The sequence below is a fragment of the Micromesistius poutassou genome (genome assembly GCF_964030765.1).
Source record: "Micromesistius poutassou genome assembly, chromosome: 21".
NCBI lineage: Eukaryota > Metazoa > Chordata > Actinopteri > Gadiformes > Gadidae > Micromesistius > Micromesistius poutassou.
This window is the reverse complement of record NC_140291.1, coordinates 1,601,288-1,614,246: the sequence shown is the minus strand read 5'-3', so window position 1 is coordinate 1,614,246 and position 12,959 is coordinate 1,601,288. Positions and strand designations below refer to the sequence as shown.

Below are 12,959 nucleotides of genomic sequence, written 5' to 3'. Positions count from 1 at the left end.
GGAGAAGTTTGATTGTGGCTTGGTCACGATGAAACCGATTTATACACCGTGTGTGTGTGTGTGTGTGTGTGTGTGTGTGTGTGTGTACTCCGTTTACGACGGTACCTTGAGCCGGATCTTCAGCTTTTTAGCGGGTTCAACGAGGAACTGCAGGCAGTCCTTCATCATGCTGTCAGCATGAGAGAGAGAGAGAGAGAGAGAGAGAGAGAGAGAGAGAGAGAGAGGGATCATGTTATCTAATTTAATCTTTTGATGTCTCTGCCAACGACTTGAACGTTTCCCTATAAAGGATCAGGTACACACATTGTGTCTTTGAAGATGATGATCTTGGTAGTGTGTCTTCCCTTGAACACGCTTACATTAAACAAAACGTTTGACAAGAAATAATTACTCTTCAGAGAGAGAGAGAGAGAGAGAGAGAGCGAGAGAAGGAGAGAGACAGAGACAGCGAATGACAGAGAGAGAGAGAGAGAAAGAGAGAGAAACAGAAAGATAGAGTGAGAAATAGAAAGATAGAGAGAGATATAAAGATGCAGATAAAGAGGGGCTGACTATAGTACTCCAGTACCAGGCTCTGTGTGCTGCTGGCACCGTGTGTGTGTGTGTGTGTGTGTGTGTGTGTGTGTGTGTGTGTGTGTGTGTGTGTGTGTGTGTGAGCTGTAGCGCTGCAGCTGAGTGGACACCGGCCTCCTGCAGTCCAAAGTGATGAGAGGGCACAAAGCACTTGATTTATTAGACCACATTTAAGGGCAGGGGGGTGTGTGTGTGCGTGTGTGAGTGTGCGCGCTCGTGTGTGTGGCCGTGCATGCGTGCGTTTGTGCGTGCGCGTGCATGTGCATGTGTGTGTGTGTGTGTGTGCGTGGTTACGACTTGGGTGCGTGCCGGGTAAAAAGTCAAATCACAACTAGGAGTTTGAGCGAGAGAGGACGAAGGGAGAGATGGAGGGAGGGACGTTTTAAGACGTGATCACGGCAGGAAGGCTTGCGCCCGACGGAACTGCAGAACTCGTTATAGGCTTCCTCCATACAGTCCCGGCGGGCCGGTGGGTCCGACGACGGAGACGCAGAGTCTGAAAGTGCACGGTCACCCTAAAAGCTGACGAGCTCCGGGGGCGATCTGACCGGAGCCTGGAAGTTAACACTTTTTTTTTTAAAGCGCTTCCAGTGAGTCACAAAGCTACATTGTGTGTGTGTATGTGTGTGTGTGTGTGTGTGTGTGTGTGTGTGTGTGTGTGTGTAACATTTCTGTAGACTCAGCAGCACCCCCCCCCCCCCCTCCCCCGCCTGCTCCTAAACGTTAATGCAGAGAACGGGTCTGATGTTGTCATGGAGACGTTGGAGGTGACGGAGGAGGAGAACTTGGAAGGTAACGAACACTGAAGCACGCAGATAAAAGATGGGGGCCGTTTTACCGCAACGACTGACTGAAGCAGATACAAAAATAAAATACTAAATTAAGAAGTTACAGGCTACAATCAATATATTGATTCCCGCTAAGAAATAATTAGCGGAATACACCGCTTATTGTGACGACACCCCCGATGCATCAATCAGTAATATATATAGTAACAAAAAACGCAATATGCCAAGGACATTGAACGCTGTCAAAATAAGTTTTTTCTTTTTCAGTGAAAGCTAACTGAGGATAAACTCGAGGCCAAACAAAGGCTACTCACACGTGTGTGCAAAGTAGTACTTTGAAGAGATTAGAGGAGATCCGGGATTAGCTGCACACGGGGACTGGTAGTGCGTTTCTATAACTCGTGAGTCCCACAACCTCCGCCTGCAAGTGACAACAAAAAAAACAAAAAGTGCTGCAGCAAAGCAAAGCGCAGACGCAACGTTAGGAAATCTGTCATTTAGTTTGAATGGTCTGACGTTTTAAGTGTTAATTAATGCAAACGCTGCATTGGGACTGGAGCAAGGTGTGAGTCAGTGAAAGTAGTCGCAGATGACGAATCACAGAGTGGACGCAGTATCCTATCATTGAATATGAATGCATTGATCCATTAGCGCTCTAAAGGACAGTGTGCAGCCTACCCTCAAATAAATACAAAACACACAACGGAGTCCATAAAACCAATACAGTAGTCTCCAAAAACAGTGGAAAATATGAGCTTACCTTTGTGTAAAGGTGTCCCTTATGTAACAAACCGAATGTTGTTTCAGCTTTCAGCTTTCACTGCTTTAGTGCCGAACCGCTGCCGCCCACAACTCCCCCGTTCAGCATCACTGTGGGTCGGAGGAGGACACGCAGCTTTTGCCACTTCTACTGCGTCAAATCGAGTGATGTCCGCAGCTCGGCTCCGTCCGTCTCTCCTCCGCGGGTCGGGAGAACCTCCGGCAGGCAGCGGTGGCGTTCTGCGAGGTGGGCGGAGTCACGGAGGACTCATTAGCATATTCAAAGTTGGAAACGCGCACCCGCAACTGAAAGTAACGGCGAGGTGGATTGGATCTTCACCAATTAGAAATACTTATTATTTTTCAATTGATTTGAAATCTATTGCAGTAACACATACAACCTAAATTAGATGTATACATTATATATTATAAATAATATTTATTATATATATTTTAAATTATATATATATATATATATATATATATATTTATTTATTTATTATATTATTGTGAAGGGTTTACATAATTATTTCATAAATCGATACTGGTATGTTTCTCATATGTTTATTTAATACCAAAATATACATTTCAGGCTCAGCCTTTAATATAACGGAACAATATGGCTCAACCCATTTTATTTTTACTGCCAAAGCATCATCATTTCTGATTAATGGGAATAACTAATACCATTTTTTTTTTCTCTCCAGAAAACGACATCCAATTAGGAAACACCCTTGAAATAAAAAAACGGACTTGACTCAAATTCATTTATTCAAATCTTTGATTACAAAAGCTCATCTCCTCAGTTCGTCCCTATAGTTCATTCGTAGAACCTAACATTTCTAGAACTCTCTCAAACTTATAACAAAGCAACATTTGCAGTGAGTGGTTCGGCCGCCTCCTTCCAACGCAAAACAACGCAAAGCCTCTAATAGCACCGGACCTCTGCTCCCCTCTCGCCAGACGGACCGCCAGACGGACCGCCAGACGGACCGCCAGACGTCCGTCGTCACTTGGCCCCCGCGCGGCCCTACGCGTGCACCAGCCTCTTGTGTCTCTTCAGGCCGTGCAGGCTGGAGAAGGCCTTGGGGCAGGCGGCGCACGCGTACGGCCGCTCGCCCGTGTGCGTGCGCATGTGCAGCGTCAGGAAGCACGACTGCACAAAGCCCTTCTCGCACACCTTGCACTTGAACGGCCTCTCCCCCGTGTGGTAGCGGCTGTGCACCTTGCGCTCCGACGCCGAGCGGAAGCACTTGTCGCAGTCGTCGCACTTGTACGGCTTCTCGCCCGTGTGGATCAGCATGTGGCGCACCAGCGCGTCCTTCCCCGAGAACCCCTTGCCGCAGTGCGGGCACGGGTGGCCCAGCCCCATGTGGTAGAAGTCCACGTGGCGCATGAGGCAGCGGCGCGCCGTGAAGCTCTTGCTGCAGTGCGTGCACACGAAGCCCGACGGCGGCCGCGCCTTCTCCTGGGGGCCCGGGCTGGGCCGGTGCTCGCGCTGCACGTGGCGCGTCAGCGTGACGTTGTGCCGGAACTTCTTGCCGCACTCCCAGCACAGGTACGGGTAGGCCTTGGTGTGCTTCTTCTGGTGCTCCTGCAGGTCCGAGTAGGAGCGGAAGCGCTTGGGGCAGTGCGGGCACTGGAAGGGCTGGTGGCCCGTGTGCTTCCACTCGTGGCGGATCAGCCGCTTCAGGCTGCCGCACGCGGCGCCGCAGTGCGCGCAGTCGTAGGGCGCGCGCGGGCTGTGCGCGTCCACGCAGTGCTTGTGCAGCTCCTTGAACACGCGGAAGTGCTCGGCGCACAGGTTGCACTGGAAGGGCGTGTGCGCCAGCTTGTGCATGGCCAGCGCCTCGGCGTCCCGCACCAGCTTGGCGCACACGTCGCAGTACAGCGGGTGGTGCGTGTGCCTGTGCGAGTCCAGCGTCGAGCGGTAGCGGAAGGCCTTGCCGCACTCGTCGCACGGGAAGCAGCGCTTGGCGGCGCCGTTGCCGCCGCCGCCACCAACGCCACCGCCGCCGTCGGGCCCCTCGGGGTCCACCTGCTGCCCGCTGTAGCAGATGTTCCTCAGGTGGAAGCGGAACGTCTGCTTGCACTTGAACTCGCCGCTGCAGTGGGGGCAGGAGAACACGCCCGCCTGGCCGTCCCCGGGGGGGCTGAGGGGGGCCTGCTCCTCCGGCGGCGGCCGCTGCAGGTTTTCGCCGCCGGTGGCGGCGGCGGCGGCGGCAGGCGGCGTGGTGGTGGCTTCCTCGTCCTCTTCCTTCAACGCCACCGCGCTCTGCCCGTCCTTGGAGGGACTCCGGTTCGGACACTTGTGCCGGAGCAGCGACCCGGCTCTCCGGTACTCTTTCTTGCAGGACGTGCAATAAAAGACTGACTTCTCGGCGGGCCCATTGGCGGCGCGTTGCGGTGGCGGCGGCGGCGGTGGCAGGTGGTCGGTTTTATCGACGGCGCCGCTTTCCGCCGGCGTTTGGCCGCCCTTCCGCCTCTCCTCCAGGTACATCTTCATCTTGAGGCCGCGGTTGCGCCGCACGGGCCGCGATGGCGACCCCCCCGTGGAGTTGAGCCGCTGCAGCACCACGAAGCACTCCAGCTTGGACGACTTGAAACACGGGCCGAGTTCGACGTCGGCACGGGCTTCTGCCTCCCTTTCGACTTCCTGCCGCCGCCGCTGCTCCTCTGACTCCGCCTCCATCTCCTCCCTGACCTCTTCCGGGACCGCCGCCGCCGCCGCTGCTGCTCCGAGGCCGGGCGCGTCCTCGTCCGCCGCCCCCATCGCCGTCTCCTCCGCGCCCAGAGCGAACCATTGCTCTCCGTCCGCCGGCGCCACCTCGTTCCCGCTCGGCCCGATGTAGATGTTCGCCCCGGCTGCCACCTCCGTCTCCGTCTCCGTCTCCACCACCGCCACCCCCACCACCCCGAGGCCGGCGTCCACCGTGTAGACCAGGGTCCCCTCGGCCATCGTCGCCGTCAGCTCGCCGGCGACCGTCACGCGCTCCACGGGGGGGAGGAACAGGGCGGGCAGGATGCACGTGTCGGTGGAGGAGTCTGGAGTCGCAGTGGGGGGACATTGTTACAGGTTTGTGTGTGTGTGTGTGTATACAATTGTATACGTGTCACACATACACACACACACAAGGTCAGCCCTTCTAGTCCTGTAACTTCCTGTAACTTCAGTCATCAATGACAGGCCTTTGTGAACACTCACCGTTGTCCTCCAACATATTGAGATCTTTTTGGCTTTCCAGCAATGGCTTGAGCTCCTGCAGATGAAACACAGACTCCATGCTGTCCTGAAGAACCGATGAAGAGTCAGCGAGCAGGGACGCAACCTTAGAAGGAGAACAAGAGTGAGTTCTCTTTGTGTTGAAAGATATCTGTGACAACCTTTAGAATGGGGTCCAGTATGTGATATCAAGCTTATTTCCTAGATCCTTGAGAACTTATTTGATGAAATTCATAAATACAACTGACTGTTTTGACTCAATTCTAAATGCTTATGCCCTTCTGCTTGTGTTGCGTTGAGATTGTCACCAGCCTACCTGTTGTACTGTTTGGACCGGAAGCAGTTCCTCCAGTCTGGATAGGAACTGCCACATCAGTGTTTGTATCGCTTTGTCATACATCGGGCCAAATTCCTCTGGGAAAACATCCTGAGACCAATAAATTAATAAAAAAAGCAAAGAAATGTGATGAGAAAAGAGATGAAATACCAGTATTGGCAACTTCACAGACATCAATTTGTGACCAACCAGAGACAACCCAAAAAGGTTCAATTCTATTATTATTAAAAAATAACAATAAGAATCTCATTCATTTACAGGTTTTTACTTACAAAAGCGCATGTTAAGAAGAAATGTTGATAATGCTAATGTTAATCTACAGTTAACACGCTTATCAACACTGACCTTGAAAAACCTATCTCTCTCCCCGGGATCTCTGAGGAGACTGTGGACAAGACCCAGGAAGTGGGAATCGGAGATTTCCACACCCGCATTATGAACCTACGATAACACAGGATTAAGAAGGTGTCACTGAAGTGTAGCCGGGTACGGCGCCTCATAACAACAACAAAAACAACAACAAAATAAATCTATTAATACTTTCAATTCACGAAGACATCGATAAAGGCTCACCTCTACGTCCCACATGGACAGCAGATGCTGCATCCGGTCTAGATGTGGTTGAATGATCTTAGAGTCTGAAGTTTCCTCCGATCGACAAAGCTCCAGAATCAGCTGCGATCAGAGGGGAAGAACATACAATCATTAAAACTTCTGCAAAAATGATTTCTACAACGGGTCGAAATGAGCATTATCAACCACACGGCCTTGGCTTTTGTCCAGGTGCAAGTCATTTCGACTTAGTCCTTTGTGTGCAAATAAGCGGTAACAGTTAATCCTCATCATCAATCGTTTACATAATTGAAAAAAAAATAAAGTTCAAGACACAAAAAGCCTAACACATGTTCCTCACCCGGGCTCTGAGGCCAAAGATCAGCTCCGCCCTCTGTCTCGCCTTCAGAAGATGGGGAACGATGTCAGTGACCATGTAAACAAACTCCTCCAGCATCCCATAATCCAGCACGGCTCTCTGCTTCACCGTCTGCCAGACGGCCGCCGAGATCAGTCGGATGGGCGGAACCAGCAGACGCAGACAGGAGAGGGAGAGAGACGGACCTGGGGGGGACACAAGACGGACGCGACATATATACGAAATGAGATGAACATAAGGTTAACATGTGGGGGGGTGAACATGGAGGAACTTTACCTTTAACCATGGATGAACTTTTACATGTGAATATGGGTGAACTTTACATGTGAACATGTAGGAACTTCACACGTTAGTCTCTTTGTTCCAGACTGTGATGACCCGCCACAGAGAACTTCACCTCACGTCATAACACACTGGATTCATGCCATGTAATAAGAACGCATGTATTCAAAACATAAACGTGTTAAATCATACGGAAACCACCCGTTGTGAGCTATGGAGACACACGCATCGCACCTCGAACACCGTCTAGTACATTTTAAAGTGAGAATCAAGTCAGATTAAAGTCAGAGCCCGGTTAATGAAGTTTGTCTGCTGCCCGCAGTCGCATTACAACACATTCATCTGCTCGGTTCACGGCGCGTACTTCCTTACTCACCATTCACTTCAGAGCTATATTCTTCCATTGTGTGTGGCCCCAGATATTACATTGCAATAAGCGAATATAAATTGTGCAATGATAGCTCAATAATAATTCCGGAGGGGCGATTTTGATGTTGTCACAGGAAGAGCTGTCCCAGGCGGCTGGTCCGTCCGCTATTGTTGACCCGGGAAACAAGGTAACGTTGGATTAGTTCCCACCGAAGAATTTCGGTGTTTGTGACTAATGACTTTGTCTATCACATAAACGTGACGTATATAATATTGAATAGTTAATAATAAGGTATTCTCAATGTGTAAATACATTTTTTAGAGGTGCATAATAAAAACTAAATTTGCCTGCTAATTTGCATAAGAAAATGTTGATATTTATGAAATCTCCTAATTAAGGCAGAATCGTCTGAATGTTTTTTCCTTAATCTGTGTTAGCATTCCTATTTGTACTACTGTAGAGCTTCCATATGTAGTACCCTAATGTATAATACAGTCCAAAACAAATTTCTGCATGAAATATTTATTTCAAATAAAACAATGCCAGATTACATACAATTGATCACTTATATTTTTTAAATATGTAGCTTACATAACTCCATACTGACTTAAAAATACCTTAGGTGAGAATCATTTCTCATTTCTATTTAGTCATTTAGAAGACACTTGTTGAGAGTGTGTGTGTGTGTGTGGATGATGGCTGATTTAAGCAGCCTCAGCTGGCCCGAGTCACACTGATTGGACTCTGGGGCTAGGTGAGGCTGCACACCTGTTGCACATTGAGTCATCACAATGTGCAACCAGCCATCTCCCACACCCTCAGGGAGATATTCTGCATGGCAACATGGAGCGTCATCATCATTATCCATAAACCACACAATCAACCAGCTTTCAACAGTACCACCCCACCTCCTTGTGTTTGGAGGAGCAGGTAACCTTAGTGACATCAGACTAGGGCTGTGCAATTAATCGAATTTTGATCACGATTTTGATTCTTGGGTCAAACGAGCTCCAAATTAATAAAATCGAGTTGGAATGATTCTTTTGAAAAAAAAAAATAATAATAATAATAATAATTTTGGATTCTGAAGTTCAAGACAAGTTAAATGCATTTTATTTTCAAACTCAAAAAGAATCATTTCAATCTTGACCAAAAAAAATCGTGATTCTCATTTTTTCAAAAAATCGAGCAGCCCTACACCAGACCACAGTTCATACTAAATTTATTTGAAGATAACTTTTTTCCTTATATCATCAGCTTGCGGATACATGCTCAGGTAAGTAATTATTAAAGTAATCATTCTGCCACCGGGAACGAATAAAGCTTTTAACTTTTTATTCCTCATCAAGTACAAGAAGAACTAGAAGTCCCGGGTTACTCGGGTGTGTGCACTAGCTGTATGTGTCTCGTCAGGCTGTAGGGCTTAAGAAACGCTTTGCCACAGACCAAACAGACGTGGTTCCTCTCCCCCGAGTGGATCTTCATGTGGTCGTTGAGGATCGAGGCGCGTATGAACCCCTTCCCGCAGGTGCCGCACTCAAACGGCCGATCCGCCGTGTGATGCTGCAGCACGTGAGTCTTCACCTCGGACGGCGACCGGAAGCGCTGGTCGCAATCCGGAGCTTTGCACTTCAAGGGCTTCTCCCCCGTGTGGATCATCTTATGCCTCGCCATCCCGGACTGGGAGAACATCTTCCCGCAGTAGGTGCACGGGTGCCGCGGCTTCTTCAGGTTCTGGTGTATGCGCTGCTCATGCTTCTGCAGGGCGCCCTTCTCCTTGAAGGTCTTGCTGCATTGGGCGCACGTGAAGCGCCGCATCTCCCGCGACTCGCTGTGGCAGAACCGGATGTGGCGTCGCAGGTTGGAGTTGCTGGAGAAGGTCTTGCCACAGTCGTCGCACAGGTAAGGCCTCTCGTGAGTGTGCACCCGTAGGTGCACCACCAGTTCCGAGTCCTGTTTGAACTTCATGGCGCAGTGGGAGCACTGGAAGGGGAGTTGCCCTGTGTGGTGCCACTCGTGTCGAATGAAGGTGTGCAGCTTGGAGAAGGCTTTGGGACAGTGGTGGCATTTGTAGGGTTTGCACAGCTTGTGAGAGCTGTCGTAGTGCCTGGACAACTGCTTAAAAATCCCAAAGTCTTTCTCACAAAGGGTGCAATGATAAGGCGTGTGGGACACCTTGTGCCGTGCCAGGGTCTCGGCGTCTCGTAAGACTCTCCTGCACACCTCACAGTAGAGCTGGTCGTGGGTGCGCTTATGCCCGTCTAATGATAACTTGTACCTGTAAGACTTTACACATTCGTCACACTTAAACACACCCTGACCAACTCGGGCCTCGCCCGGCTCTATCTGCAGCTGCTCAACGCAAATCCTCTTAAAGTGCAGCCTCAAGGCCGCCACGGTCTTGAACAATGTGCCACATCGCGGACAGGTTAGCACGCCGTCAGGGAAATGGATTTTCATGTGTTCCTTAGTATCCTGCTGCACGTTCTTGCAAATGAAACACAGGCCTCTTTGTGTTAAGGAATTGGTCTTATTTTTAGCAGGACGTTTCCTTTGTGGCGGTTTCAACGCCACAGAACCATCCTCGTGATCAGTTAGGCCAACAGAGGGAAGATCAGTCGAGTTACTGGACAAAAAGTTGTCTTGGCTTGGCGCTACTTGAGATGGGTCCTGGAGCGAGCTGACTGAATCGCCGTTATCTTTTTCAATATGTGCTCTGTCCTTAGCTGCCGTTTCACTCGGGCACGGGAGACTCGACTCATTGCCAGATAGCGACATCTCTGGACAGAGCCTGCTGCTGTGCAACGCCGTTCCACAGTACTTGCACGGAGGGAGGAGGTGCTTCCTCTGGCGTTTCTTCTGACGTGCGCTCTCTTTGGTCCCCTGGGAGGACGAGCGCACTTTCCGGGAATCGCTGTGAACCAACTTTCGGTGCCGTGTCCGGTTAGAGTTGCAAGCAAAGCCCTTGCCGCAGTCCCCGCACAGGTAGGGTTTCTCGTGCGTGTGCACCCGTAGGTGGATCGCCAGGTCTGCATCGTGTTTGAACCTCATGGAGCAGTGGGTGCACTGGAAGGGGAGCTGGCCCGTGTGTTGCCACTCGTGTCCGATGAAAATGTGGAACTGTGAGAAAACCCTGGGACAGTGGTGGCAATTGTAGGGCGTGGTCAGCTGGTGTACGTTATTGCAGTGACTGGACAAATGCTTAAAGATTCGGAAGTTCTTCTCGCAGAGGGTGCACTGAAAAGGCGTGTGAGACACCCTGTGTCGCGCCAAGGCGTCGACGTCCCGCACGACTCGCTCGCACACCTCGCAGAAGAGCTGGTTGTGGCCGAGTTTGTGCTTGTTCAACTGTACTTTGTATCTAAACGACCTTTCACATTCTTCGCACTGATGGAGCGCCAGGCCGACCTTGTCCGACTTTATCTGCAGCTGTTCGAAGCAAACCCTTTTAAAATGTAGCCTCAAGGCTTGCATGTTCTTGAACACCGTGCTGCACCGCGGACAGGTTAAGACACCGTCGGGAAAATGGGCTTTCATGTGCTCCTTCATGTCCATCTGCACATGGTTGTTGCAAATTAAACAAAGGCCTTTATACGCCGAGGTTGAATTTGCCGCAGAAGGGCGGCTTTTGAGCGTGTCCGGCTTTTTGCGGGGGGCGACCGAAGGTTTCTTGCGTTCCTTGGGGGACGCCGGCTCCGTGTGCGCGTTTGAACCGTCGGACAGATAATCCTCCTCGCTGGAACTTCCGACCGGCGCCACGTAAGAGGGGTCATCGAGCGAGTGCACGGAGTCAGTGTCGTCCTCAGCCACGACGGTGTAAGTCACGGAAGGGAACGGGTCGACGGAGCTCTGTGCGCTGGCCTCGGGTTCGGCTAACGTTTGTGTTCTGGGCGGGACTTGTTTGGACGTCATTTTCCTCCTGGCGGTCTTCTCTTGTAACAAAATCCTTTTCATCTTCAGCCCTCTGTTTGACCTCACAGGTCGGCGCTGCACAGAGGGAACGTCTTCCAGCCTTTTCAACAGGACCTGGCAGTCCTTGTCAAAAACATCCGCCAATTCCTGACTGCTCGTCCCCGCCACGGCCTCCTCCTCAGCGGCCGTCTCCGTGTCCTCCGACATTGCAACTGCAACAGTGCTTGCATGCGGTGCTTCTATCTGTGAACCGCATGCGTGAACGTCAGGCAGAGGATGGGCCTGATGCCCCATCTCTGCCTTGATCTCCTCCCCGGCACAGAGGTGCGGAGCTGAAGTTTCAAGTTCACCATCAAGGGGACAACCTGAAAATAGATTGAGTTACAATGTGGTCACGTGATGAGGGCGAAGTAATGGAAGAATTGGAAGAAAAGCCTAGTCCAATAAAATAGTGAGCTTTCAGATTGCCTTCATAACAATGGCTTACCATCCTTATCCAGAAGTTCTTTCTGACAAACAAGAAGAGTTCGGAGCTCGCCAGGGTGCGAGACTGACTTCAGACACTCTTCGAGAGCAGAGGGAATGTCGGCGAGCATGAGGGAGACCTAGAAGAATTGACATGGTCAATATGAAACCAACCAGACCTCTAAAGAATAAGTCCCGCCTCCGAGGCTCCGGTTCCCTCGGTCAAATGTCTATGGGAAAAATAACAGGAGCCTCGGAGGCGGGACTTATTCTTCAGAGGTCTATATGAAACAAAATAATGATAATCAAGTTCAACTGTCAATCAAAATGTTGCATTGGCGGACCTGCTGGATGGTATGCAGAGGGAAAAGCTCTTCCAGTCTGGACAGAAATTGCCACGTTAAGTTGACCAGGGCCTCCTCGTCATAGACGGAGCCAAACTCTTCAGGGAAACCGTTCTGATGGGAGAGGAAATGCAAACTTTGATCATTCACGCCATTAGAAATATTATTATATTACATAGTCATAGTGTGTAGGATACGATTTTCCGACATTTTCTAGGATTTTTCAGTTGGTTATAGAAATTCCAAGTAACCAAGTTAATCTTTAAATTAACCTCCAGATTCAAAATAATGTATTAAAGCTCAAGAGATTTTATTTGATTATCAATGCTTACACTAAACCTTTATGTTGAGTATTTATTGTTGAATTTGCACAACTTAGTTCAGGAAACGTCCTGCAGTGAACCGACCCAGAAGCCCAGAGTGGGTACATCTCGTCCTTGAGGAACAAGACATCACTCCTTTTCACCTGTGTTTATATCCCCCCTCACCCCTAAACGTGCACTACACCCACGCCTCACCCCTGCGCGCAGCCCCAGCAGGAGCTTGGTCTTCTGCTCAGCGGAGAGCAGCTCAGGAACAACGTCTGTGACCATGGAAACAAACTCCTCAAGCATCCCATAATCCGACACCACGTGATGTCGGACCGTGTGCCAGACGGCCCCGGACAGCAGCCGGACAGGGGAGAGCAGGAGGCGCAGAGAGGAGAAGGGGAGAGGGGGACCTGGAGGTAAACACAGGAAGCTGTTGAGTTGCAATGACCAAATTTGGGACACAATTATTAATTCTGTCAAGTGCACACACACACACACACACATGTCGCCAGAGGAGCTTCGATGAGGGGAAAATACAGGGAACGGATTGTGTTTGTGCATTGAACTCACCGATGTGTTTATCCATTCTGTTCGACAACATCAGCCACAAATGCGTTACGCTCACATTAGTTTGAACAGAGCAAGGGGAAGTCGTAGCTCGTTT

The 12,959-nt window shown here is 50.3% G+C and overlaps 2 protein-coding genes across 2 annotated transcripts in view; both read right to left on the bottom strand.

Annotated features, from left to right (window-relative positions):
- Window positions 1–2,250, bottom strand: part of LOC311366673 (uncharacterized protein) — a 7,743-nt gene extending 5,493 nt beyond the window's left edge. Inside the window, exons 1-2 of the mRNA XM_084485471.1 lie at window positions 2,122–2,250; window positions 106–169 (exon numbers count right to left, since the gene is read on the bottom strand). Of these exons, the coding sequence (XP_084341597.1) occupies window positions 106–168 (63 nt within the window). The 5' untranslated portion in view covers window position 169; window positions 2,122–2,250. The remainder of the gene's footprint in view (window positions 1–105; window positions 170–2,121) is intronic.
- A 473-nt stretch (window positions 2,251–2,723) lies between these two features.
- LOC311366738 (uncharacterized protein) lies at window positions 2,724–12,939 on the bottom strand. Its single transcript, XM_084485531.1, has 11 exons — window positions 12,866–12,939; window positions 12,503–12,705; window positions 11,985–12,098; window positions 11,663–11,780; window positions 8,640–11,540; window positions 6,594–6,796; window positions 6,254–6,355; window positions 6,026–6,121; window positions 5,660–5,770; window positions 5,326–5,449; window positions 2,724–5,165 (listed from the first exon to the last, which is right to left on the bottom strand). Exons 1-11 carry the CDS (start codon window positions 12,894–12,896, stop codon window positions 3,151–3,153), a joined length of 6,018 nt encoding a protein of 2,005 aa, XP_084341657.1. The 5' UTR covers window positions 12,897–12,939; the 3' UTR covers window positions 2,724–3,150.
- Between the last annotated feature and the right edge of the window lie 20 nt (window positions 12,940–12,959).

Excerpts from the sequence above, each read along its gene's own strand:
- LOC311366738 (XM_084485531.1), bottom strand. The coding sequence starts at position 12,896 with ATGTTGTCGAACAGAATGGATAAACACATCG. Across the intron at positions 11,781-11,984 it reads CTCTGCATACCATCCAGCAG|GTCTCCCTCATGCTCGCCGA; the intron begins GTCCGCCAATGC and ends CAATTCTTCTAG. Across the intron at positions 6,122-6,253 it reads TGTCCATGTGGGACGTAGAG|GTTCATAATGCGGGTGTGGA; the intron begins GTGAGCCTTTAT and ends GTGTTATCGTAG.